Source organism: Phasianus colchicus, chromosome 19, assembly GCF_987193195.1.
Source record: "Phasianus colchicus chromosome 19, bPhaCol1.hap1.1, whole genome shotgun sequence".
Classification (NCBI taxonomy): domain Eukaryota; kingdom Metazoa; phylum Chordata; class Aves; order Galliformes; family Phasianidae; genus Phasianus; species Phasianus colchicus.
Window position 1 is genome coordinate 10,951,966 of NC_143454.1, and position 25,400 is coordinate 10,977,365.

At 47.3% G+C, this 25,400-nt stretch overlaps 2 protein-coding genes and 1 long non-coding RNA gene across 5 annotated transcripts; 1 reads left to right on the forward strand and 2 right to left on the reverse strand.

Moving 5' to 3' along the window:
* Positions 1–1,873: 1,873 nt before the first annotated feature.
* Positions 1,874–11,341, reverse strand: RBM18 (RNA binding motif protein 18). 2 transcript variants are annotated; one of them, XM_090121518.1, is made up of 6 exons: positions 11,203–11,341; positions 10,684–10,756; positions 6,309–6,435; positions 5,510–5,596; positions 3,656–3,741; positions 1,874–2,505 (listed from the first exon to the last, which is right to left on the reverse strand). In XM_090121518.1, exons 1-6 carry the CDS (start codon positions 11,339–11,341, stop codon positions 2,346–2,348), a joined length of 672 nt encoding a protein of 223 aa, XP_089977644.1. In that variant the 3' UTR covers positions 1,874–2,345. The 2 variants fall into 2 exon arrangements, with proteins under 2 accessions (XP_089977644.1, XP_031457787.1); XM_031601927.2 differs by lacking the exon at positions 10,684–10,756 and having other exon boundaries at positions 11,203–11,334.
* Positions 11,300–22,732, forward strand: MRRF (mitochondrial ribosome recycling factor). 2 transcript variants are annotated; one of them, XM_031601926.2, is made up of 7 exons: positions 11,300–11,433; positions 12,039–12,220; positions 12,536–12,691; positions 13,925–14,043; positions 15,800–15,891; positions 20,442–20,601; positions 21,675–22,732. In XM_031601926.2, exons 2-7 carry the CDS (start codon positions 12,052–12,054, stop codon positions 21,750–21,752), a joined length of 774 nt encoding a protein of 257 aa, XP_031457786.2. In that variant the 5' UTR covers positions 11,300–11,433; positions 12,039–12,051; the 3' UTR covers positions 21,753–22,732. The 2 variants fall into 2 exon arrangements, with proteins under 2 accessions (XP_031457786.2, XP_089977643.1); XM_090121517.1 differs by lacking the exon at positions 11,300–11,433 and adding an exon at positions 11,441–11,554.
* On the reverse strand, positions 12,698–23,416 carry LOC116234368 (uncharacterized). The gene is made up of 3 exons (XR_004168117.2): positions 23,169–23,416; positions 18,027–18,149; positions 12,698–13,512 (listed from the first exon to the last, which is right to left on the reverse strand). It is a non-coding gene; the product is annotated as an uncharacterized LOC116234368 (long non-coding RNA).
* Positions 23,417–25,400: the final 1,984 nt, after the last annotated feature.

Sequence of the window (25,400 nt, forward strand, 5' to 3'; positions counted from 1 at the left end):
CAGGTGAAGGCACGACTTCACGTCAGCCCCGAGCGATGGGGCAGAAAAACTGAAATATCGAGGAACGACCTGCACGACGGGCACGGTAAACGATTCCCTCGGTTCCCCACCTTGCTGGGAATAGAACGGAACCAAAGAAAGCCAGGCAGGACGGAGGTGAGGGGTGTGCAGCAGGTCCAGCCCCAGCAGCAGTGAGCCCCGCTCTGCCCTGCGATGCCTTCAGGTGCTTCTCAAAGCGATGTTAAGATGGCTGATAGAGCCCAAGCGTTGATGTATACAAGTGTCACCGAGCATTTACCCGCTCCCACATGCAGTGTCAGGAACAGCCCGGCTCTGCTCTGCTGCTGTGGCATTCCCAGGCAGTGCATGCAGTGGGAGCACTGCCCGGGCGGGCGGCAGACACGGCCCTGCAGTTGTGCTCCCCCAGGTCTGCTGCGGCCCAACGCCGCACAACGCACTTCTGTTACCGACAGGGCAGTGCAAAAAAAAAACCTGACTGCAGCTATTGTACACAGAATGGTATCAGTGGGCTCCGGTTGGTGCCAAGCATTTACCACCCTCACTTCCTGCGTCCCACCCTCACTTCCCTGGAGGAAAACATGCATTTTAAATGTTTATTTAGAGCCGTAAGAATTTCAACAAGTTTAATTTAAATACAAATAAATATCAAAATATGAGTCTGAAGGGAATGCCACCACACACCTCACCTTTTGAATTTAGGCATTTTCTAAATTCCTATTAGAAACAGAAATGATTTGAAATAATGCAGATGCGCATCCTGAGGACTACAAGGGGTAGCACACGTAAGAACAAGACACAGGCTGCTCACAGAGGAATGCAAATGGGTGTTACTAACATTCACAGGGGGACAAACTCCAAACCATACATTCTTTTTACTCAGGTACCCAAAGAAAATTAGAAAGCAAGTATCTAACAGCACAAGACCTACTTCTCAGCAACTCAGGCTTTCAATCTATCCACCATACACATGCACAGCTTCTTTCTGGGGCCTAAATTTGGGAGCAGGAAGCATGTTCTGCACTTCAAGGCAGGTGTGCTGCTTTAGGAACACAAACCCAACTCTGCTATTCAAGTGAGCAGCACCTGTGCTCAGAAGTGGTGGGCTGTTCAAAAATCACTTTCTTGTTCCTGCTTACCAGTTTGGAGAAGCAACCCAAGAGTGACGGGCTAGCTAAAGGCTCACCACTGAAAGGACGTTAGAAAGCAGACTCCAGTACAATCAGTACAAACTGCACCTGAGTGTACACATTCCCAATGTCCCACATCACAAAGGAGGAAACGCTGCCAGGGCAGCCCTTCCTCAGATCTTTCAATTTTGCACTGAACATTTAGGGAGAAGAAGGAGCTGCCAATCCAATGGTCTCAGCAAAATGCCTTCCATGAGACCCCCAAAACAGATGTCTTGTATGGGTGAGCCTCAGCAGGCAGCAGAACCAGCACTGCCACAGATACCTGTGCCACTTTAATCACACTGAGAAACTTCTACCAGCCAGTCAAAAAGATAAAGGACCAGTTGGTGGACAAACACTGAGGTCATGTGCTTGACAGATGTCTCTGAGGCTGCAGCATTATTCTCACGCTGTCACATCTGGTTTATGAAGAGCTACCACTAATGGGGGTTCCTGAGCACAAATATTAGAGATGCCACTGCTGCACTCTGAAGCTTATGGCACAGAAAAGACCCCACTGGTGTGTAACTACATCAATTCCAATGCAGAGGCACACATGCATGCTACAGCCCAAATGATACTGAGAATACCTGTGCTGTGCCTGACTTACAAAGCCAGCAAATAAAAATGCAAAATAAATTTGGATTGGTGCTAGAAAATATTACATGCACAGTTACTAAGTGTTGCAAAGTCTATTTAAAATGAGTTTTATTGAGATGAAAAAGTTTTCCATGGTAACTACACATTGTTAATCAAAACCAGGTGTTTCCCCCTCCATTAGAAATACGAATTGGAATCTTTTGTTCAAAAAGACTTTAAAAAGTAATCAGTTAAATAGAGTATTTTTGGATGTGCTTTACTCCATACACTGGTTACTGTCTCTAATCTTGCTAATGAATGCAAGCTATCCAGAGGTTGTCTGTATGTTCATCAGAGGCTTTGAATGGAACCTACTTGTCTTAACAGCGCTCAGCTGTGAAGCTACATGGGCAACAAAGAACACCCAGCAGACCAAAGTGTCACAAACACTGTGCCACGTACAGCGGTGTTGTGCTCAGGTGGAGCGTTCTTCTCACCCTACAAAGTACAAAAGCATTGGAAGATTCCAGGCATACAAAGCAGTGTTTCTTGCTACCATCATCCATTCAATAAGCATCATCTTCTAGATTTCCAGGCTGCTCTGGAATAAGGAGTAGTCCTTTTCTTTTCTGGTGGTTTGAAGTAAGAATAGACAGGTGCTGCTGGATATTCTGCATCTGGATTTTCTGCCATCATTTTCAGCTTGGCTTCAATGGCCTTTATTTTTGCACTGACACTGAAAAGAGGAAAAACAGAAGAGAAATTGAGCTTAATCTTAGCACAGAATCACAGTAACAGCAATCCAGAGATTCTGCTGACACTGGAATCCCTATTTACCCCAGGAGCAGCTGGGCAGCCCCCATCACTGCCTCCACCAGGAGTGTGAAACCAGGAAGCAGGAATCTACTGCTTAAGGCCCACACTATTTCCATTCAAATCCTCAGTACAAATTTGCTTAGGAAAGGTCCTCCATGATACAACACAGCACTGCAAAATAACCGTCCTTGCACCTACTCAGCACTTTCTTGAGAATTCTAAGCTAGACAAGCACACAACAAGGCTTCCTACATCATGTAAAATGATGTCATTTAAAGCGGTCTGAGCATGTGCAGCAGAGCGCAGCTCAGGCAAGGCTGCTGGAAACAGCAAAGAAATGAAAGCCAGACTTCCTCACAGCTACAAGACCACTTGGGATGGGAAAGCCCCAGGTTCTAATTGAGTCAGGAAGAAACATTATTTCAACATTACCGAAGTTTATCCCAGAGGGAGATGCTCTCTTAGGTTACACCCCAAATTCCTGGGAGTTTTGTTATCCACTGTTCTCGCTGGGTTTGGACTGAGGAACATTCCCTTTTCCACTGCAGTTTCCTGCAGCATCCATACGCACTAAAACAACCCCACTGCACCACTGACATAGCTAACAATCTGCATAATAGGAGTCTCTCTGGTCAGTACTTCCTAGCATGGTTGTTTTTTTTTTTTTTTTTTAATTTAATGGAAATATTTTGTTTTAATCTCTTACTGTTATAAAGAAAATCGTTGCTCATAAGAATCACTTAATGAAATTAGCACAGCACAACACCTCTCACTGAGATTCATGTGAAGAAGTACAAAGCACATTCTGGCTAAACAAGCTCAAGCATTGCACACTCCAATTTCTCTCCTTATTTCTTCTCCTTCACATTTCCTAGCTATTTAATATGTTAGAAAATGAACATCAAGTCATAAGGAGCTCATTTCATGTGGGGCACTTCAGAGCATGCTCCCCACCTGCAGCTTAGATTTTTAGTACAAAGATAACACAAGTTCTTAATCCTATTGAAATCTAAGGTGTTAATTCCCCACCATTCCCAGTTTGGTCACCTCTCACCCGCTCCATCTCCTACCTCAGGTTGGACTGGGGTGGCTCCGTGCTGGATGAGGGCTCCAGACTGATTGGAAGAATCTTCTCATTCTTATTATGATCATATCTCTGCAAATGGAAGACCAGTATTCAAGTCAAAACTGGAGTCACAAACAAAAGCATTCTCTGACAGATACACTTCAAAATTTGGATTAATATAACCTCAGATTTAGTGAATCTTTCACTATGAAGGATTTGATTTTGATGGCCAATCACCAGAACAAATTCTAACCATGTTTGTTAAGTACCACCATGATAATGTGGACTCTGATACTGCACACTTATGTGCACTGTACTATGGATCCCTACATCTTACCCTGTCTGTTCCAACTATCTAAGACAAAACAAAGATGCTAAGTTTCACAGTATTGCATCACTATACTGTTTATACAGACATTGTTCAGAGTGAGAAGGTAACTGAAGCACACAGCTATTCAGAATTATGCAGTGATGGAAGAGAAACACATTCAGGATCAATTGTGAACCACCTCCTTTCTGTGAAAAGCAGCTTGAGTGTCTTCTCTGTGGGCAATGGGCCTCCTGAACTATTCACAGCATTCTGCTTCCTTGTTTCGCTTGGCACAAATTCAGATTTGTTTTTCAGCAAAGCTGCTCAAATTGACAGTGTCTAGTAAGCCTTGGCTGCTCATCTTAGAGCTACTTAGCACGGTGCTGTCATTGCCTAAAATAAACAGTTGCTACAATAAGCTAAGGTTTTGTGTCGTTAAATCTTTCCATTCACAGATTATAAAATGCCATGCGAACTGAACTGATTATTTATGTATGTTCTTTCCCCATCCCCTGGCTGGCTGCACACTGAGCTACCCTGCTGAACTCCCAGCTGAGCAGACACTCTCCCCCAGCTGAAGCTCCTTTTATGGATCGCCTGTCAGGCATCCGGAAGCACATGGTGCTCCAGTAGCTGCGGCGCTCAAGAAAATGGAGTCTGGATTTGTGCAAGTTGTGATGTGCTGACAAAGGCCTGGAGCCTTCAAAGCCAGGCCCCCCCCCCCCCTTCTTCTTCAAGATTCCAAAATTAATGCACCGGTATACTTAATTAAAAAAAAAAAAAGAGTAGGACATTGATTACAGGATAATCAATGTGTGTTAAAATCACATTATTTAAAGGTAAATAACAATAAGCACCTTCCTCTGCCTCTCCCCCAAAAAAATCTCTCTCGACAAAGACAGTTATTCAAACTAAGTTGCTTCATATAAGTTGCTGGAGTAAATAACTGCAGGAGAAACAAGACAAGAATTCAGAGGCATTAAAACAAGGATGTTCCAGAAGGTACTCAAGTTAATATTAAAAACTTGATGTTTTATTCAGTAGAGCAAGCAATAAAATGATATTTAGTTTAGAAGTGAAACACCTTGCTTCACAAGTCAGGAATAATTATAGCTGCTGCCAGATAAGTGCTTTCAGAAGTGGGACAAAGTTACAGAGTGCTTAGTAATTGGGAATTTCCATGCATCTCCTATCCAAAAAGGGTGCAAAACCACAAAGGAAAGGATACAATCTTTCAGCCAATCATTCACTAAGCTAGGGAAAAGTTGAAAAACAGAAATTTAGAGAAGTAATCAGTTCCCAGAGCTCTAATTAGACGCACCTTTACAAAGAACATCAGGTTAAACAGCCTATTCTCATTCACAGCTAACTCAGCTAGTTTAGGAGGATAACAGAAGTGGCATATTGTTCATGGTGCTTCCATGAGTTATTTCTTAGAACACACTGATATTATCTTGCCAAGCTAAGACAGCCTTCTCTAGAACTGTTCCTTAATATTAAGGTTTTTTGACTCTGCAAACTAATTTTTATCTACAGCAACAGACTTACCTTGACTTGTGCGTGTGCCCACCGCACCACCAATTTCTTGGAAAGGGCCAGCTTCCCATTGAGACACTGGATCGCCTTTTCTGCTTCCTGCACAGGATGCACAGGAAGACAATTCAATAAACAAACCAAGTCTTCAGTCATAACTGTCTCAGATGTAAAGACCCTTTTCCTTTTGTAAATCAGTCCTCTGAAAGTAAAGCTAACTGTCTGCAAAGAACATTTATCCCATTGTATCCCAACCCAGAAATACTTGGAAGACTCCCACACCCAACTGAGCAATCAGACTTTTATAAACCAGCAGGGCAGATTCTTTCAGTTGTTGCAGGGAGGAAATGGGGAAGATGATCGCAAGTTTTGAAAAAAATCAAATGCAGAAGCTGTTGGAACAGCACGCTGAGGGAGCTCTGTGCCACACCAGTTTCTCAAGAAACACCGCCATTCGTTACAGCGGTTACATGTCCCATCAACACCCTACACTTATGCCAGATCTTGCTAATGCCTGCTAGGGATGTTATCTTCTTGGTCCTATCTTGACTAAGCAGTTGAATCTCACTTTGGAGAAGCTCCCACAAAACTCAATTCACAGCAGTTAAAAATGCACATTGCAATGCTGTTCCACCTTGTTATGAATAACCATTCCAGTAGAGCTTTTAGACCTCAAGCACTGTGTCACAGCTCTTCTGACATCCTTATGGTTTCTGCAGTCTGGGCATTTCATTTATCCCTTCCTATTTTAGCTTTATATTGACATAAAAGATGGGGAAAGAAGCCACTCTCTTAAAACAAGAAAGGAACGTACCTGTTTGGTTTCAAAGTTCACAAAACAGTAACCCCTCGGCTGCCCCTCCAAAGCTCCAGACTTGTGAAAGAGAAAATCAAATTGCTTTACTTTGCCGAACTTCTGAAGGAGTTTGAGAAGGTGGTACCTGACGGGGAAAAAAGACAAATGACACCTTTCAGTACTTTGAAAGTACAGAGATAGAGACACATGCATTTCAAGCTCAGTCACACAAATGGTTCAGTTCAGTCATACATGAATTCCCAAATATATGCAGAGGTGGACATCCATTACACAACCATAGCCCTGAGCTGCCCGGCCTCATCAGTGACAGCCCTAAACCCCAAAGCACAAAGCCTTCCTCCCAGCAGTGCCAGCTGAAGAGTGTGCAGGAGAACTATTAATAGCTGTTTTTTGGACAATTATCTAACAGCTCCCTAGGGGGTTGGAGGACTCTGCCTCTTGTCTTCCTAGAAATCACACCTACTTCCAAGCATAAACACTGCCCCTCTCCAGCTCTGACATGACTGTCTGAAGCTCTATCTCCTCTATTCCCTCCCTCTGCACAAGCAGTCCCAGCCCATAGCCCACAGCACCTGCAGTTCTTGCTGCCCTCCCTGTCCCTGCATGAGCGCTGCTGCTCCCATCCCTCCCCTGTGCCAAGCTGTATCAGCATGCTGACAAGGACATGGCTGAAAACACAGCCCCGTTCCCACCTGCCTGGAGGAGCTGGGAAGCAGGAAGGAAGAACCACAACCAGGAGCTGACAGCAGACCAGGTGGAAACAGCACCAGATAGACCTCAGTATGGGTCAGGCAAAATTAAGCATCCCTGGCTCAGACGGCTTTCCAGGGACACGCACACAGAAGTCAGACACTCCTGCCATTCAGTGAGGAGTGTGCTTTTTTTTTTTTAAATAAAAAACGGGAAAAGCTCAACTAAGCTTGTATGCTTGCACTTGGTGCACTAAGCAATGTAGAACAAGGAGCACATTTGTTGTACAGACACATCTAACCTTGAAAGTTCCTCGCAGCTTTTTTGGTTCCCTTGATCCCAGTGTTTAATACTTCCAGTTGACCTAGCAGGCAAATTACACCTGTCACTATTTCACCAACTGACTCCCAACCCAGAGATTAAGAATTGTCTAAGGGTTTAATAAGGGCATCTTAGGACTCAACCTCCCCTGATTAGCAGTACAGGGTTAGTAAGCAACCCATGCAGCCTAAGCCCAATTCCCAGCTTCCCAGATGAGAGAATGGGAGCTCTGGGAGCTCATCAGGGTAACTCCCACTGCACATGAACCAGCAGGCACTGGCCAGGACAGGGCATGTCCTGATGCAAGCAATCAGCAGCGTCCCAAGACACCAAACGCATCAGGTAACTTCAGGGACAATCCAAGCAGACAATACTTTTCCTAATAAAGCCTGATAGGATGTTCGAAACAAGCGATTGCCCTTTGTTAAGCTTCAGGAGGCAGGCAAGAAAGTTCCAGGAACGTGAGTCATGTCGCAGGACAGTCACAGTGAACGTTCAGGATGTGCACTTTTAGAGAGGTGAAGGTACAGCAGGCGTTCAGCCCAGTGATGCAGGAGGGCCAGGTTCCCTTCTCCTGCAATTACAGAGTCACGGGAAGGGCAGCGATGATCCTCACCACATTTTATTTCCCAACAACAAAACCCCCTGCACCTACTCTGCCAAAGGAACAATTCGTGTTGTTGGCTCTAACTCCCAACGCGGGAACTGCTGCAACCAACAAATAACGCATTTCTGCTTCCTTGGCAGCAAGTTGTAGTCATTCCTTTAAAAAGCATTTTATTAGAAGAGTTTGGAAGCAACCTATGTAGCCAATTTCATTCAGAATCTTTAGATCTAGATGATGCAAGCATGATTTTCAAACCACACATGCAGTTTTTAACAATGCAAGTTATCTCCTCTGCAAGAAATAGCTCCAAATGAAGCTGCGTGTAACTAGAAGTCCCAGGCTTTGGTTATAACCTGTTGTTAATACGGTGAGGCATTAAGAGTAACTTAACTGTTATCCCCACGACTTCAGCACTGAAGGAAGATCTGTCAGGGAAAACTTGAAACGTTTACTGAAGAAGTGTGAACGTGTAAAAAGCTTTATTATGGCAGTGACTCTGCTTATCCAGAGCTTAAGAGTTATTCGCACAGATGTGGCCCCAAAGATCACCACAGCCAACCTCAATTTCCACTTCCTGTCATCTGATGTGAATGCAAGACAAACCCGCAGCTCCCCCATTTCCTTTTCCTCCAGTCTTCCTCCTGGCACCCTGAGTGCTATTCAAACACAGGCAAGGCTTCCTCTGAACAATGCTATCCCAAGGATACTGCAAAGGTACCGGGCCACATGCTAAACCTATTATTGCAAAGAATTTTGCCCCACTGGGAGTCAGTAGGAGTCTCTAACAACAACTCATGCACACATTGTTTTCTAGGTGAGACTCATCAAGATGGGATTGTAGACAAGCAGCTGAACAGCCAAGGAAGCTGAACATCCACTATTTCATACCTGCAGGTAATTAAGAGTCATTCAAAGGCTACTAAAAACCAGATAACATACATATAACTGCAGTACTGGAAGTGTCACATTTTGGGCGGACAAAAACTTAAGCCTCCAAAGGCTTTACACACAGGAATTAGCAGAGCAGGCAGTTCTACTCCACATACCACACAGGAGGTGCAACAGAAGTCACAAAGCAGTGATGTGAGCTAAGGGCACAGCACAAAGCATCTCTCAGCCCACCAGGGGACAAGTGCTGCACCAGGCCATGCAGGCAGTGGCAGCAGGGAGCCAATGGATTCCCTGCTCAGTGACACCAGAACTGACCGCCCGCTGCCCTCCTCACACCCTGCTGCAGCAGAACCCAAAGCAGGGATCGTTCAGCAGTGGAACTGCCTACAAATTACATCCCACACCACAACCCGCTGTGTGGACATGCAGTGCCAGCTCGTCTCCTTCCAGCTGCTAAGCAGCTACGACCCCCAACATTATCTGCTGCCATACGCAGAACAGTTCTCAGGATGCTAGATAAAAGAAATAACCCAAGTAAACATTACTAGCAGGGAAGCTAGCCCACCAGAAGACACATCAAACCCCAACAAGTAGGTATGACAACATTTGACACCCTTGGAGACTTCCATTTGAGTCACAGCTGCTCAGTGCAATAACCTCCCATAAGCCACCAGCTTACAGGCTGTAATTTGTAGGCAGCCCTACATTCATGAATTCCTATTACCACAGCTTGCACTCAAATGTATACGTTACCTATTAACTCCCCAGTGCTTGATTGCAGTTATAGGTTGCTCTCTAAATGGAAGTCTTGGATTAATTCAAGACTTTCTGAACTCATTTCTGCTCGAGAAAGTCACAACCAGTTATTAACCCTACTAACAACCAATCAATTTTACTCCATCTTAAACAAATCTAACGTGAAAATTGCAGGGGCAACCCTTTAAAATCAGATAAAAGCAGCAAATGAAGAAACAGCTATTTAGCTTTCAGGTATGTGTTTTTAGTCATGCAATTAGTAAGCTCAACAGGGATTATTCAGACAAGCAAGCATGAGCAGAGCTGTGAGCCCTTGGGATAAGAAAGCGAGGGTCAGGCTGATTTATAAGAATTTACTGAACTGATATAGAAACATTACTTTCTCTACACTGACAATGCATTAGAAGGAATTTCCTTTATTTTTTCCAGAAGGAAACAGATTATATCATTTATTTTTTTTCAGTGGAGTATAGACATTGCTGAAACAAAACCAAAAGCAGGACATGAGTCTTCAGCCAGAAATACAACCCTGTCATGGGCAACAAGCACTGTCACCCATTGCTGGGCAAACTTGAAACGCTTAATGGTATGGAATCATTTCACACAAAGCTGCTGCTTGCCTAGCCTAGACTCAGAGAAACACAGACCGAAAGAATCTTTAAAAACACCATTAACCCCAAAACATGAAGCATCCAACGCACTTAGAAACACCCACAGTTTTCCCCTTGCACCAGCCCAATCTCCTGAATCCTTACAGACCTGCAAACACGCTCACTAAGTCCCACACGTGATTGTATGTGGTCAGTGAGTGTGGACAAACCAAAGCAACAGAGCTATGGGATAGAAATGGTAATTAATGCAAAACCAACCAAAGCTGAGTGGCTGTAAAGCACAATGCATTAATGATTCCATTAAGAGGCTAGCAGGGAACTACTCTGTTAAGATGAACCACACTTAGAACAGAGCCCTACCACCTGCACACACACAGAGATGGAAGGAGAAAAAGTATTCTGTGACAGCATGCACAACAGTTAATCAAAAAAGCTTGTTTTTAGAAAAGTATAAACCCCACGTTGCTTTGTGCGGGTTTGTTGCTTCTCAGCATACCATCCAAATACAGGACAGCAACCCCTGCTGTAGTTCTGCGGTTTGAGTATCACAGTGGCTGAGATCTCGTTATCTGCAGCGGGGAGATACGAGGTGCACACTGCAGCCTGCCTGTCCCCCCCCCCCCGCCTCACAGCCACCGACGGAACGCAACAACAAATGGAACCCCCGGTCTCCCGTTAGGGAACGGGGCACATCCACGGCCCTACCCCCACCCCAGGTGGGCAAACGGAGCCGTTCCCAGCCCCGCGGCCACCAGCCCGAATGTGGAGCACGGCCAGGGGCAACCGCGCACCCGCAGCTGGGGCGGGGCTGAGCGCGGAGCCCGAGGGCGAGCGAGTACGGGGAGAGCAGGGAGGGCAGCGCAGGAGGGGAAGGGGAACGGGTGCTGGGAGGGGGGGCGCCGGTAACGGGAGCGCCGCGCAGCGCGGCTCCGCGGGGGGACGCGGGGCGGTGCCGCAGGGAGGGCGGCGCCGGGCCCGCACAGCCACTCGGTCGCACACCCGCCCGCCCGCTCACTCGGTGATCTTGGGGTCGAGGTTGCCGATCCAGAGGCGGTGCCCGTCCTGCAGGGCGCCCTCCGACAGGATAGCGGCGTTCTCCAGCGGTAACGCCTGTCGTTCCGGCTCCATGGCGGCGCGGGGCCGCCCCTCACCATCCCCGGCCTCGCGCAGGCCTCGCCCCGCCCTTGGCGCCCATTGATGACGTCACGGGGCGGGCGCGGTTCGATGATGTCAGCTCGGCGCGACGGTGAGCAATGCCGCGGGCACCCGCCCTTCTCTGTTGCCACTCCCGGACCCCGGCTCCGCTCGGGTCACGCTGTGCCGCTTTGCACCGCGGCACCGCAGCGAGGCAGACTGGCCGCTGCGAGGCATCGGGCGGGGCGGGGCGGGGCGGGGCGGGGCGGGGCGGGGCGGGTTTGGGGCAGGGCGTCCACGGGGTGTGGGAGAAGGGGGCCGGGCGGGGCTGAGTGCAGGCGGCGGGGCCTGATGGGCAATTGCCGGGGGCGTGGCCTGAGATTGGGGGCGTGGCCTGGAATGGAGGCGGGGCCTGGGGTGGGGGCGGGGCTTGCGCGCACGTGCTGCGGCGAGGGTTGCCGCGTGGTTTTGTTTGGGTGTGAGGCACGGAGCGGCACACGTGGCTGGACGCAGCCTTAGAGCGATACTTGTGATTAAGGCGAGTATGAGGGCTTTGGAGTCTCCATCCTAGAGTGGTAGAACTTGAAGTTCTGTTTCACTGGTGCACAAATAGCCAGCCCTGCAGTGCTGACTGCTGGCACGCACACACAGATGCACACCTCAGGCTTGAAGCCTTTCCTTTTAGCACGCTGACCCACCTACTTCTTCCCTTTACAGGTAACCAGTGGCTATGGCATTACAATGCTTTAGGCATCTGCACTCCCTGCTTCGTTGCTCTTCACTCACAGTGGTGAGGCGGCTGCCACAGCCCCCAGCACGCTGCACAGCTCTGCTCCTGGATGGCTGCAGGCACTGCACCCACCCGCTGCTGCTAGCCAGGCTGCTGGCTACCAAAAAAGGTAAAGCAGCAGCATCCAGTGGTGTTTGCAACCCCCGTATGTGATGCCAGATACCCATCTCGGGGAGCTGCTGTTGCAGCAGGGCACTGTGTGGCTATGATCGCAGTCCCAGCTAGAGCTGGTTCTTGTAGCACAACCTTCACATCTGTTTTGGTTTGTGCTCTAAATTGCTGGGCCGTTTATTCACTAAAGAATATCTGTTTGTCTTAGACTCAACTCTGAATCTAACATCAGTTGTAATGTCTTCTTTCTAATCTCTAAGGCAATAGTTGAGTATTGTGAGAAACTGAAATTAATTCTATGTGTAATGTGCAGCTAAAGGTAAAGGGCAGACACAAGCCAAAGTGAACATCAGTGCTGCCTTGGTTGAGGATATTATCAATTTGGAGGAAACCAACACAGACATGCAGGCAGTGGTAGAAGCTCTGAAAGAAGATTTCAACAGAAATCTCAATGTCAGAACCTCACAAGGTTGGTACATTTTTTGTACAATGCTCTGTTACTAGGTTTTTTGTTGTTGTTGTTGTTGTTTTTTTTTTTCCAAAATTGATTTTCTTTTTATTGAGTTATACACTGGGCACCCAATTACTACAACCTTGACATCCCTTACTAAAGGCTCTCTTCACCCTGAGCTTGACCAGGAAGAATCCATTTTTGTTAATAACTTCCTGGAAATAGCTTTTCTAAGTGGGAGATGTCAAAAGTGTCTAACTGAACTGTTTGCAGATGTGATGAAGAAGCAGGTTGTCAGCTAATGGTGCAGTAGGGCAGGAAAAATCCAATTGCCATTAAATTAGCCTTTTGGAAATTGCCATCAGAGTGGTGTCTGACATGTACAAACTTTTTTTGCTATGCATCTTTGTGGTTACTGACTTTTACAAGCTTTATTCACCGAGTGAATTGTGTATTTCAGGAAGGATCATGAATATGTTTGACTAAGCTACAGTTACTATAACACTGAACATATGTATTTTTAAGTAGTATCAAGTTTCAGGGATAAAGTGTAATATTAAACAATGACCAGATTTGAATCATCCACCACTCCAGCTCTGGCAGGGGCACTGCAGTCTTTTGTAGGGCTGGAACGTGTTGCTCAGTCTCTTAACTGTTTATTTTAGCCATAGGTGTTTTTTTTGTTTTTTTTTTTAACTGCACTGATCAAGTACCTCCTGTCCCGTGTGCCTTTTGGTCTGTTAACATTTTGCAGCAGAAATGAGAGAGCAGATTAAGAGTAGCTCAGGGAGAAACAGAATACTCTCAATTAAGTAGTGGATAGCACCTCCTCTTGGGACCTGGAAAAAAAAAACAAAAGAGGGGTTTAAGGGGGCATTGCATTGCTAAATTCAAGACAGTAGTTTTCTTGACTTTTATAATAACATCTTGATCTTCTTTAACTTTTAAGGATTAAAAAATAATTATTTCCTCTTAATTCTTCATAATCTTTGTTTAGTTTTCCTATTCCAGTAACAGAAACAAAAGTTTTGTTTTCATGTTTTTGTGCCTAATGCTGAAATGTTTTACAAATACCACAAGGGATGCATAAACACAAGCAGCACCCGAAGGCTGAAAAAATACATCATTTTTTTATTTTGTAACATCTGTGTTTTGCAGTAGGGAGGGAAAATGAGACACTGTATTTGTGCTACAGCATCATCCCGAACTGTGGTGTCATGCTGACATTCCCTTGTGTTTGGTTCTTTTGAGGGGCCCTTGACCACATCATTGTCACGACAAAAGATGGGAAGTTTCCACTGAACCAGCTGGGGCAGATCTCACAGAAGTCCCCTCAGCTCATTGTAGTGAACATGACCAATTTTCCAGAGGTAAGGACATGTTACTGAAGGCATGGCAAGGGGAGGTACTTACCATGGGAACAAACAGGTCGATACTGAGCAAAGAAACAGGTAGATAAAAGCAGTCACACTGGACAGGGGCTAAAGCTCAGACAACGCTGTCGCTCCTTGGCTGACACAAGCTGTGTTTTGCTGCAGACTGTGCCATGTGCCATGTGCTTTCCCCAGTTAAGCTGACAGAATCTCAGAGGAGGTCAGGATAAGGCACTTGATGCCTAAGTGTTTCCTAAAGTGTACCCAGATTGTGTAACTTGGAAGAATGAAAACTCCCCATCAGCGAGTGCACTGAGTGCCACGACTGGGAGAGCTGGAAAAGCCATACCATGACTTTGACTGTGTCCAGGCAGGAGGGTGGGCTGAGAAATGGGTACACAAGAAATGGAGTCAGAGTACCCATGTATTGCCTGTGTTTCCTTCCCAAGCCAAAGGATTGTTTTTCACCTGAGCTGGAGCTATTTCTCTCAATGCAATTGTTTTATACCATAACTGTTTCATGTGGAACTCCTTGATAACACTACACACTCTACTACTTGATATCATTACTTACAGCATATCACCAATACTTCCTAGCACTGGAAAGCAAATACCAATCCCTGAAGAGTCTAGGATAGAAAATAATTATAGAAGAGGATTTACAATACAGCTTTTACTGAGCATTTTCTTCCTGCAGAGCAAGTTCTGCACATAGAATAACACACTGATGGTCCTAACACACTGAAATCACCTTTGCCACATTTTCTCTGCTCCTTTTGTTTCTGAGTGGGGCAGTTGTATGTCACAAAACATTGGCAAACTTTAGTTTGTGCCTCAGTTGATAAAAGCTGGACTTCATAAGTGTGATCTACTGCGGTAGCCTGGAGCTCAAGTTAACAATAGGAAAGAACATCAGAACTAGCAATGCTCCTTGTAGGAAATGCCATGCTAGTGCCAAAGGAACGCAGACCAGCCCAGTCTTGTTATTGTCAGCGTCAGAGAATGAAACAAACTGGCAGAGCACTGTTGGAGTTCTCAGCAGAACTGTTATTTAACCGTAACATTTGACACCGTGAAGGTACAGCAGTGCTCTTAGGATGAGGGGGGGGGGAAGCATTTTAATCACTTACAATTAGCAGGCAAACCTGTGCACCTCACCTTTCAAGCAGAGCAGCATCAGCCAGCTGTGGTGGAGTTTTGAAAAGTTAATCCTAAGTAATAGGCTGTAAAATAAACATAGAGCTGGGCACAAGCTCTGCTTCTCAGCCAACTGCTACTGCTGTGATGTAATGTGATTACGTTGCAGTGCTGAAGTGGTTAAGTTAGTTAACATTTCTAAATGGGTTCTGTGTGATTTCTAGTGGAAAACATTCAACTGGAATTTTTAAATGCTGAGAATCTTTCATCTCCTTTGCCACAGTCAGGCCATGCCTTGGGAATTTATTGTGGTTTCACTCTGCATTGCCTCAAACCATCCAAATAGTTTCAAAGAAGCAAAACAGTTTTCTTCTGTTGTTGCTTCCCCTTCCCCTCTCCCCCCTTGGTACCCTCGCTACCCCGACGCTGAGTGCAGCCATAGTTTCCCATTCAGTTTGATCAAAGCTCTCCACACCAATGTAACTTCCTGATCTTACTGGTAACAGAAGTAAATGTTTCCATGTTCTGTGGAGATGGATTGCCAACTATTGACAGAGTTCTGGCATATGGGAATGATTATTTCCTAATTCTTTTTACCTTTTGATCTGTTTTACAGAGCACAGCTGCAGCTATGAAGGCTATAAGGGAGAGCGGAATGAACCTGAACCCAGAAGTGGATGGGACAGTAATTCGGGTGCCAGTTCCTAAGTGAGTATCAATCCGTGGTCCCTGAGTTCATCACTGTGCAAGATAATGCAGCAGGGCTGAGGCTCACATGGAGCCAGTCCTCTGGAGCTGCTCAGCACCTCTGCTCATACTACATCACACAGCATGCTGGTATGGAGACAGAGGCAGCAGCCCTGCTCTGAGCACGTTTGGGTGGTAAATCCAGAATTCCTGTGGGTGCTCACTTCCAGCAGTGCCAGAGCCCTCAAAACATCCTGAGCAGATGCAGAGGTGTGAGGCCACCACAGGTGTGATCCAACCTTGGGGTACTGCAGACAACTGCCACCAAGGGCTTCGTGCATTGCATGCACACAGACCCCCCCACTTGCACAGAGGTGACTTCTAAGTAAAGATGAACTGAGTTATTCCTCGTGCTTTAGATCTACTTTAGAAAATTCTCTTGATTTTTATCTAGCATTTTGATCAGAGAAATCTAATTGCAGCTTTCTGTTGCTGTCGGTAAAGGGAATGACATTATCATTCTATTTGCTGATTTTCTGTTTCCCCTGTGCTCTCTGCCCTTCCCCCATCCCTCAGGAGAGGAGGCAGAGGAGGAGGGCACCATTATCTTCATAATTGCTGAGGCTCCCGGGTTGCTGCGCAGTGGTTTGATTGTTAATGGGCACTTGGGTCATCCTTGAATATGAATTGCAGGGGAGGAAACTCCGAAACTACAAATCCCAATCTTTAAAGAAATACTGTTTTTCCAACAAATATGTACATTCTGTCACTTTGTTTCATGGTGTTGCAGATCAAAAGCAGATCTTCTTTTCCCAAGAGAGATCTCTCATGAGCTGCCCATTCCTCTGCAGAGAAAGCGTTGCTGCTCTCAGTCCCATTTCCCCTGGCAGCTGGCACCCCAGAGCCCCACATCCAATTCATTTGCAGTTTGCACGATGTGCCCTGCAGGTCTGCCCCTCACGGACTCCTCTCCAATAAGACAACAGAATTGTTCAGGGTTTCATTCCTTACTGACAAGACAAACAGTTTCTGTCTTTAAAACCTTCTAATGCAAAATTCTGAAAGAGGGAACCCTTTACATCCCCAAATTGCTTTTTCTGATTTCTGATTTCTAAAGTGTTTCATTTTCTCAAATATCTGAACACTTTCACAAAAAATTCAGAACAGATGCAGTGAAATTGCTAAAATGATGGCAGGTGTGCGGAACAAGCAAATGAATTAGAAATTAAGAGACAATAGTGAATAGTGCTCCTGGAGAAATGGATTTTTTCAGGAGGGAAAGCACATGAAAAGTGAAATCAAACCTAAATGATCTTCCCTGATCATTGAAACCACTTTTTAGTTGGACTGATCAGGTGGACACACACGCATCCTATTTTGCCCTACGCACGTCGGTGCGTGAGATCATTTCAACTGAACGTTTAAAAATGTTTGCTTCTCAGTATTTATTCCATTAGTTTAGGTTTTGCATTGCAGTTAAAACATGCAATGGCTTTAAAGACACATGGGTTGTGTTGGTGTTTACTTCTGCTTCCTGCTAGGATCCCCTCTGCTCCCAGAGGCATTCGCCTGTTTGTGTTGCTAGCGCTGCATAGGCAATATTTGTTTGTAGAAAAGTATTCTCTGGGGGCTTAAAAAGAAAAAAAAAAAGAAAAGAAAAGAAAACCAGGCATGGGAACACTTGTATTGGTCGATCTCGTGGCCGAGTTTGACCTGACCTTGTGTCTTTTATGGTATTGCCTCATTTTTAGATCCATCTTTTTTGGACCCATTGTGTTACACTGGATATTGTTTGTAAATTAGTAATATTTTTACACATGTTTTACTGAAAGCCAGATGACTCATTTGAAAGTTTAATGACTCATTGTGAGCTTTTTTTTTCCTTTGCCCTTTAAGAAATATGCAAAGATACCTACGGTGAGGAGAAGGACTCGAGAAATTTCATTTAGAGAAAAAAGCACAAAGCTGAGCTGCGTTGCTCCAGATCACTCATCATAATAAGTCTCTTTCACGCTTCTCGTTGAATAATATATTTTGCACCCTATGTTTATCTGCAATTAGGCATGCAGAGTATCTAGTTAAACCTACTTTCCTTTAACTGATCCCTCTCATTCGCAGGAAATTCCTAGCATTTGAGATACAGAAATTATTCTTACCCGCAAAAACGCGCTGTGTTGGAGACCAGACGGGCCTGCATTGTTTTCACTGCGGGTGTGCTCATGCCATATGCTGGGAAAGGAGCATCCAAGTGCCACAGTGCTTCAACCACCAGTTGCTGGCTGGGGCAGAAAAAGAAGAGGTGTTACCTTGGGCAGTGCACGGCTCTGCATGCACCGCTGTGCGCTCAGCCGGCCGTGCTGTGCGTGGCACAGTGGGATGGGCCTGGGCACACGGCAGGGTTTGAGCCCACTGCTCTGTACCTGCAGAGGCTGCACCGGTCCTGGGGCCTCATCCTTATCCCTACGGGGGGGGGCAGCCCTTCCCCGTGTCTGCTTCACACTTTGGCTCTAAAGAGGAGGCAGCTGCAATGGTTACTAGACAGAAAAGCAAACACATTTCGAGACAGCTCCAAGTCCCAGATCTGGGGGCAGGATTAAGCAACTGTGCTTAGAAACCAAGGGCCTGGCTTGTGCTGATGGATTCCTTAACCAGAAACAGCATCAGACCGAAGAAGTGTCCATTTCTGGCACTGTTGGTAGCATTGCTAAGAATTTACATACGGCCTGGGTGGAACGTAAAACCCACTGAGAAACTCTGCGGCGCTGCACAGTGATAAAAAGGAATTGGTGTTAATAAAGACAGACAAGGAGGCATGAAAGCTGTGACCCTGTGCCAAGAAGAAGAGGAAATCTGGCAGCCCTGCATAAACAAAAACATTTCCTTAAAGGCTCAGCAGCCCTAAGCAGGCGAGCGATACCCTCAGTGCAATCCACCAGAGCTGAACACAAGCAGGGAAGTGAAGGCAAGCTGCACTCAGCCTCAGCTGGGGCAGCCCCTGCAGAGCAGCTCTCCTTGCCACCCAGCAGCTCCCTCTTCCTAGCTCAGCAGACAGGGATCTCTTTCCCTTCCCCCTCCCAAAATGCTGCCTGAGAATCTGACCTCCTGCAGACCTCTGTCTGCAAGCTGTGCCACAGGACCTCTGGCTTGGGATTCTGAAAAAGAGAAGCCCTAAAGGCATCGATGTTGGGATGCACAGGAAACCATGAGTAACCTCGCTCACTTCCAATCAGACATCCAGGTCCTGGCTGCAGCCTGCTCTGAGCAGTGGCCCCTCAGCAGCACCAGATGCTGTCCCCAGTGTGTCCCCTGGCAGGGGCTGTGCCAGGTCTCTGCTCTGGGCCTCTCTGCTCTCCTAGGGATATGAAATTCCTGTCAGTTCTGGAAAGCTGATTGCCCTCTGCCTTAAGGTAGAAATAACTGGCGGTGCTCAGGAGCAGTCGGTGCCTCTGCAAGCATCTGCTGCAGGAGGGCACCAAGGGTTGCCACATGGGGCTCAGCCCCCACAGCCCACACTGAGCATTGCTGGGGAGCCCTTACCCCGTGCTTCCTCAACTCTGCAGGAAGGAGCTTGGCCTCGGTGTTCCACTCACTCAGGCCATTGCAGCCAATTTCTAAGTATTCCATATGAAATGTTTATTTTGCAATATCTTCTGTGTGCTGCGTTTTGCATTCTTAAAGTGATGTCAGAACTGCAGTAGCCACAAAAATAGTTAAAATATTATTGTTGAGCACCAAAGTTGATGTTGACAGCAGTCGGCTGTTGGTGCTGGAGCATTACCGGAGCTGAGACGACGTGTCAGCTCATCCTGTGTTGGGTTCAGACTCATGCTGCACTGTGGTTCCCATTTGGGATGAAAAGTTGGGGATTTGCTCCCAGCAGCGCAGCAGTGGCACCACATGGGGCAAGCTGCAGCCAATGTTCTCTGTGCCTTCTGTATGAGCTGCTCACTCCAGAGCCGTTGGTAGTGCTGCCTTGTCACATGGGGTGATCCAGGTGTGTCAGTGGAAAGGCCTGGTCATGGTAAGGTCAAGTGAAATAGAAGTTCCATGGCTTCCAGGTGCAGAACTCAACCTCTAGCACTCACATGGAGACCGCACTGAGGGTCAGGGATGGACGGAGCTTCCCTCGCAGCTTTGCAGGAAAGCTGCACTTCTCAGCTCTGCATCCTGGGTGTGGAGCTGGGTTTTCCCTCTTTCCCCAGATGCTTTGGCAGCAGAAGAAAGACATTAAATGCTTCAGCATGACTTCCAGGCACGGCAGTGACAACCACGAAACAAGTGTGTTCAGTCCAAGCCCTTCAGCTTGGGGCTGCAGTAGGAACTTTCCATTTGAGGCTGGAGACCATCAGTGCAGAGCTGTGTTGCTGTGGCAGACGCTGCACAGAGGCAGCTGAGTTGCTCAGGGGACTGAAGGGGGATGAAAGCCCTCTGTGAGCGCTCGCAGCACAGCACGGTCTGAGCACAGCCCACAGGGTGCTGTGTGGAGGCCTGCCCACCCTGCCCACCGCAGGAAATCAGTCTGGCTGTGCTACACATTACATTGATCTTTTTTTTCTCCTCCTCACTGATAGAGTAACCAGAGAACACAGGGAGAGCCTGGCCAAGCTCGCCAAGCAGTCCACCAACAAATCCAAAGAAGCTTTGAGAAAGGTGCGAAGTAAAAGCGTCAACCAGGTGAAGAAGTTCAAGAGCAAAGTGTCTGAGGACACCATCTGGCTGCTAGAAAAGCAGGTAAGTTTCTTCCTTGCAGCATATGGCAGTTGTTGGCTCAGTGGGGTGAGGGAGAGCATTTTTCCCACAGCTGACAGAACTCCAGCACTGAGAAATGGGGTGACTGGGCTGACTTTCTGGAGTAGGCAGCGGCTGCTGTGTTTGCTATTTCTTTGTGAGATTTGGGGCTTAAATCTCAAAGCCAAATTTATGGTATTAACAATTGTAAACTGAAACAGGAAAACAAAATTTTCCTCAAAAGCTTTCATAGTGCAGGGGATTATTACACAACCCAGCTGATGGGGAGCAAAGCTCCCCACGCCCATCATTGTACCACCGCTTACACAGAGCCTGGACATCACTAAACAGCTGGTGCTAATAAGGATTGCTCCAGTTTCTTGTTAATGAAAGGGCTAGCAAGATTCGCTCCGTTACGAGTCTTTGGCTCTGATTCAGGAAAATACTTAAGCACATGCCTAATTCCCTAAGAGCAAATGTTACTGAAGTCAATTACTTGGGCATAAACCCAGGCACAAGCTGAACTGATGCCTCCAAAGCAGGCTGTGACTTTTTGGCCATTTGTTTATTATCAGCTGAAGTCAGGTACCTTGCAAATGCTTCAGAACTGTTCTCTGTGTGCTCACAAAAATAAACATTGACACAGAGAGCGTTTCTGCAAGCAGGAAAAATGGCTGTGCTGTTGTAACTGAATCCTTTGGGAGATGGTTGTTCCATAGCAGGCAGATGTAGAGGTAGTGTCTCACATCTGACTTACACCCGCATCCATATTTTTCAGCATGAGGAGAGGTCATATGCTCATATACCTGAGAATTGAGTGCATCTTAATCAGACCTGGGGAGGTAGTGCACAAAAGCCCCAAAGGCTCCAACTTCAGTCTGCATGTGCGCCCATCACTCACCCAAAATGCACACATGCACATTTTGGTACTGTTCACATGCTTGCCACATCCGTCCCTTGTTATCAGCATATCTAATCACTGGGCGGGGCTTCAATGATAGTCACTTACTTCTTTCTACAAGAAATTCTGTGCATAAGGAAAATAGAAGACTCAGACTTGTGCTGTGTTGCCGCAGATCCAGCAAATGGCAGACAGTGCTGCAGCAGAGATGGACAAGCTGCTGGCAGCGAAGACCAAGGAGCTGCTTGGATAAACACCACACGTGGACACACTCCCCTTCCAGCAAGAATGGGCTGCCCTGTATCCGCTGCCATCCCAGCCTGCGGCCAGGCAGCCTCTGGTGATGGGCAGGGGTGGCTCTCCCAGACCCAGGCGCTGGGACCCCCTGGCTGCTGGGATTTCTGATCCCGGATTGTATGGGAGGGAGGGGGGAAGTCTCTGCTGTTCTTCATTCAAATGTCAACAGAATTGGGTGAAGATTAAAAATAAAATATTAAGGATAATTGGAGGTTACTAAAAGGATTCCCACCGCGTAAGCTGTGACCTAGGAGGTAACACTGCCCTCTGCTTCAGGTAGCAGTTCAGCAAGAGTTGAAGCTCAAGCCTCCAGATGCATGACCACCTCACCAGTCCATTTCCTGCATGTCTGACCCTTGGCAGGCTGCAGGCCCACTGTGCAGCTCTGCTCTGTTGTTTCTAACAACTCTCAACCTGTGCTGGTAGAAGAAAGCACAACATGAAGGGCGTACCTAACAGTGTCCTTGTGTGATCCTTGTCATTTATTCTTGCTCAGAATAAAGTCCAAGTCAGCCTGGGAGCTTTGCAAAGCCATCATTTGCCCATATGTGCTGCTGGTGGCATGCTCCAGGGGAAAGGAGGAAGAAGCAGAACAGAGTTCTGAGCATATACCTCAGCCCTTGGTTGCCAGCAGGTACTTCCCAACAGCAGCAAACAGCCTCAGGCAACAGCAAGAGGGAGGGAAGGTGGTGGCCAGCAGCACAGCCCCTCTCCCAGAGCAGTTGGGTTCAAAGAGCACCAAGTACTCTGCAGTCCTTAAATAAACAACTCCCAAAAAGTTAGTTTGTGTGCAGTGGGGAGGGGGACAAGGATGAAGGATTTGCTCTGCTAGGGCCTCACATGTCAACAATTTCTCTGCTTTGTGTATTTTGGCCAAAGCACTTACCATGATAAATGAATAAAGGAAAATGGCGAGCCCAGAGCGGTTACATGGCTCAGTAAATTGCTTTCAGCTGATTACTGTATTTCTTTTGACATTTATCAACTCGGCTTTTTTGCTGTTGTTACAGCCTCTGCATCCCAGCAGCAGCCAAGGGCTGAAGGGTTTCCCTGTAGCTGTGCAGGACACACCTGGAGGGCACCACAGAGGCATCTCATTGCAGAGAAGAATTCCTCAAGTATTGAAAGGGCAGGGGACGCAGCTCCCATGTCACCCACTAGCTGTCCTTGCCCCCAGCACCAAGGGAGCAGCACACAGCAGCCACACCTGCCCTCATAGAGCAGGACAGGGACAAAAGCAGCAGCTGCAGCCCTGGCACCTTCACACATAGGACCACCATGGCACCAACCACACACACAGCAGAATGCAGCTTGGCACTCATCAGCCACAGTGCAGGCAGCCAGCACCCAGGAGAAGGGACACAGCACTTACTGTGCCCACGTGAGTTGGCTCACAGCGATGGCTCCAGGTGCTCCTGCTGAACCTGCTCTGCTGCTGCTCCACAGGGCCTGCAGGCTGCCAGCCCTGATCCAACCACACCAGCAGAGGAAAGTGGAAATAAAAAGCAAACGCTTCCTGCCGCAGCATCAGCAGGAAGCCCTCAGTTAGCTGAAGCCTGGGCTGCACCCAGAGCTGATAAGCTGCAGCTGATGCTATTGGAGGGTGGAGAAGGAGCTCCAGCTGTGCTGAACAACCCAGGAGGAAAAGAGACCACAGCTAGAAAACACGGCTGTGACGCAGCTCTGATTTCAGTGACGCTGCTTTGGCCACCAAATGAAGCGGGTGCAGTGACAGGAAGCATCTCGGGGACTGAGGGGTGGTGGCACACAAGGAGGGCTGTGGCCAGACCCCCTGAGCTGGGTGCTGGGAGCCAAGTGTCACCCATTGGGTCCCCCTGTCCCTGCCCAGTGGGCTCTGTGGGGCTCCTGGGGGTCTCACCCCATCACGTGGCCCAGCAGCCACCCACAGGTGCCGCTGCGGTGCCGGGGATGGCAGTGCCAGGGGAGCAGGGTGAGCTCCTGCAACCAGCATGGCCGAGAGCTGCAGAGGGGAACCAGAGCGGGAGAGAGCAGCAGGAAAAACTTGGAGGAAGCTGGAAGCTCTCAACACAGTTAAAAAACAACATTGCTCTTCAAAATAGATGTGATTGCACTCCTTGTGAGTCATCGAGCAGAGACACCGAGATTGCTTTGTGCCAGGGATGAGCCCGGGCTCTGATTGTGTGCCTCCCGGATTTGTATAAAACAGAGCATGGATGGCATGTCAGAGTTTACAGCTCGCATACATTTTCAGCAGTGAGCTTTGCAAAATGTATCAATGTAATCTCTGCCTCCTATATTCCGTGTTGATTAGACACGATTTCTGGCTGGATTTTCAGAAAGCTCAAGTGCTTTTTTAATCACTACAGAAGCTCATTATTGCTTTCCAGTGACTCTTATGTCCTTCACTTCTCCTTTCAGATTAGAGTCTATAGTCAGATGAATATTGGATGATTTCATTACATACAAATGCAATCAACAGTTTTGCATAAATTTCTCCTCTTTTCTTGAGTTTCAATTGACCTCAGCACCCGTGGAGGCAGGCGCAATACACATGTAAATGAGCTGGCGTTGCTGCAAAGACACGGATGCGAGAAACAAGATAAACTGTCAGATAATATTCGGGATTTTAAGAGATCAAAAAAATACTTCCTTGCTCAGCCAAGCTGTGAAAATGGCACCTTCAGCTGCTGGGAATGTGCTTTTGTTTTGCTGCAGGTCCGGCTGTGGGCAGCGATGGGAGCGATGGGCAGCAGCCGTGCTGTTGGCAGATGAGCAATGCAGTGGATGCTGCTTGGGACAGCTTTGGTGGGAACAGGACCCGGTGGGGACACGGGCACGTGGCATGCCAGGGACACCCACTGCAGCCCAGGACTTGGTGGCCAGCCCTGTTCCAATGGGGTCAGCATGGCCAGAGGGTGCTCAGCCCCAAGGGCAGCCCCACATGAGATGCCTGTCCTGGGCACCTGCTGGCTGGGCAGTCCCACTACTCCCACCAACACATAACAATGCCTTCGAAAGATATTTAAGCCCACACTCCATGTTAACAATCAAGGCTAATTTAAAAAAAACCTGTAATTAAACATAAAGGACCTCTTGGTAGGAAAGTCAGGGAAAACTGTCAGTGGTTCCTTTGGCTGCGGAGCCCTCACCTCGAAGGAATAATCTCAGTGCTCCTGTGAGCAGTGTGGCACTCCCACACACGTGTTCAGGGGTGAGGAAAGAAGCTCTTGGGTTTCTTTTGATACCTTTTTTGCGCTAATCTTCTTAACAGATTTTTAATTGATGGGAACAGAGCACTTTGCAGCCGTGAAATCTATTGGTGTAATTGCTGGCGGATTAGTCCCATTAAGCACACAAATTACCTGTCTCCAGGCCGCCGGCCCCACCAGGGAGCTCCCCGCGCTGGACACACTGAGTGGCCCCATTCTGAAGCAATTTTGATAAAATAAACTCTCTAATCAGGTAAATAATTCCATAAGGGAAATTGCTGCCTTCCCGCAGCCCCCTCCTCCAGCAGGGACCTGGCTAGTTTCAGGGGAACGGAACATGCCTCCAATTACAGACAAACCTTCAGCTCGAAGGGAGAAGCTCATGGCACATGGGACCCCCTTGAAATGCAGCG

Coding starts and splice junctions, on each gene's coding strand:
- RBM18 (XM_090121518.1), bottom strand. CDS start 11,341: ATGGTGAGGGGCGGCCCCGCGCCGCCATGGAGCCGGAACGACAGGCGT. Junction 10,757..11,202: donor CTCGACCCCAAGATCACCGA/GTGAGCGGGCGG, acceptor TCCCCGCTGCAG/ATAACGAGATCTCAGCCACT. Junction 2,506..3,655: donor CCACCCCAGTCCAACCTGAG/GTAGGAGATGGA, acceptor TCCTCTTTTCAG/TGTCAGTGCAAAAATAAAGG.
- MRRF (XM_031601926.2), top strand. CDS start 12,052: ATGGCATTACAATGCTTTAGGCATCTGCACTCCCTGCTTCGTTGCTCT. Junction 12,221..12,535: donor GCTGCTGGCTACCAAAAAAG/GTAAAGCAGCAG, acceptor TGTAATGTGCAG/CTAAAGGTAAAGGGCAGACA. Junction 12,692..13,924: donor CAATGTCAGAACCTCACAAG/GTTGGTACATTT, acceptor GGTTCTTTTGAG/GGGCCCTTGACCACATCATT.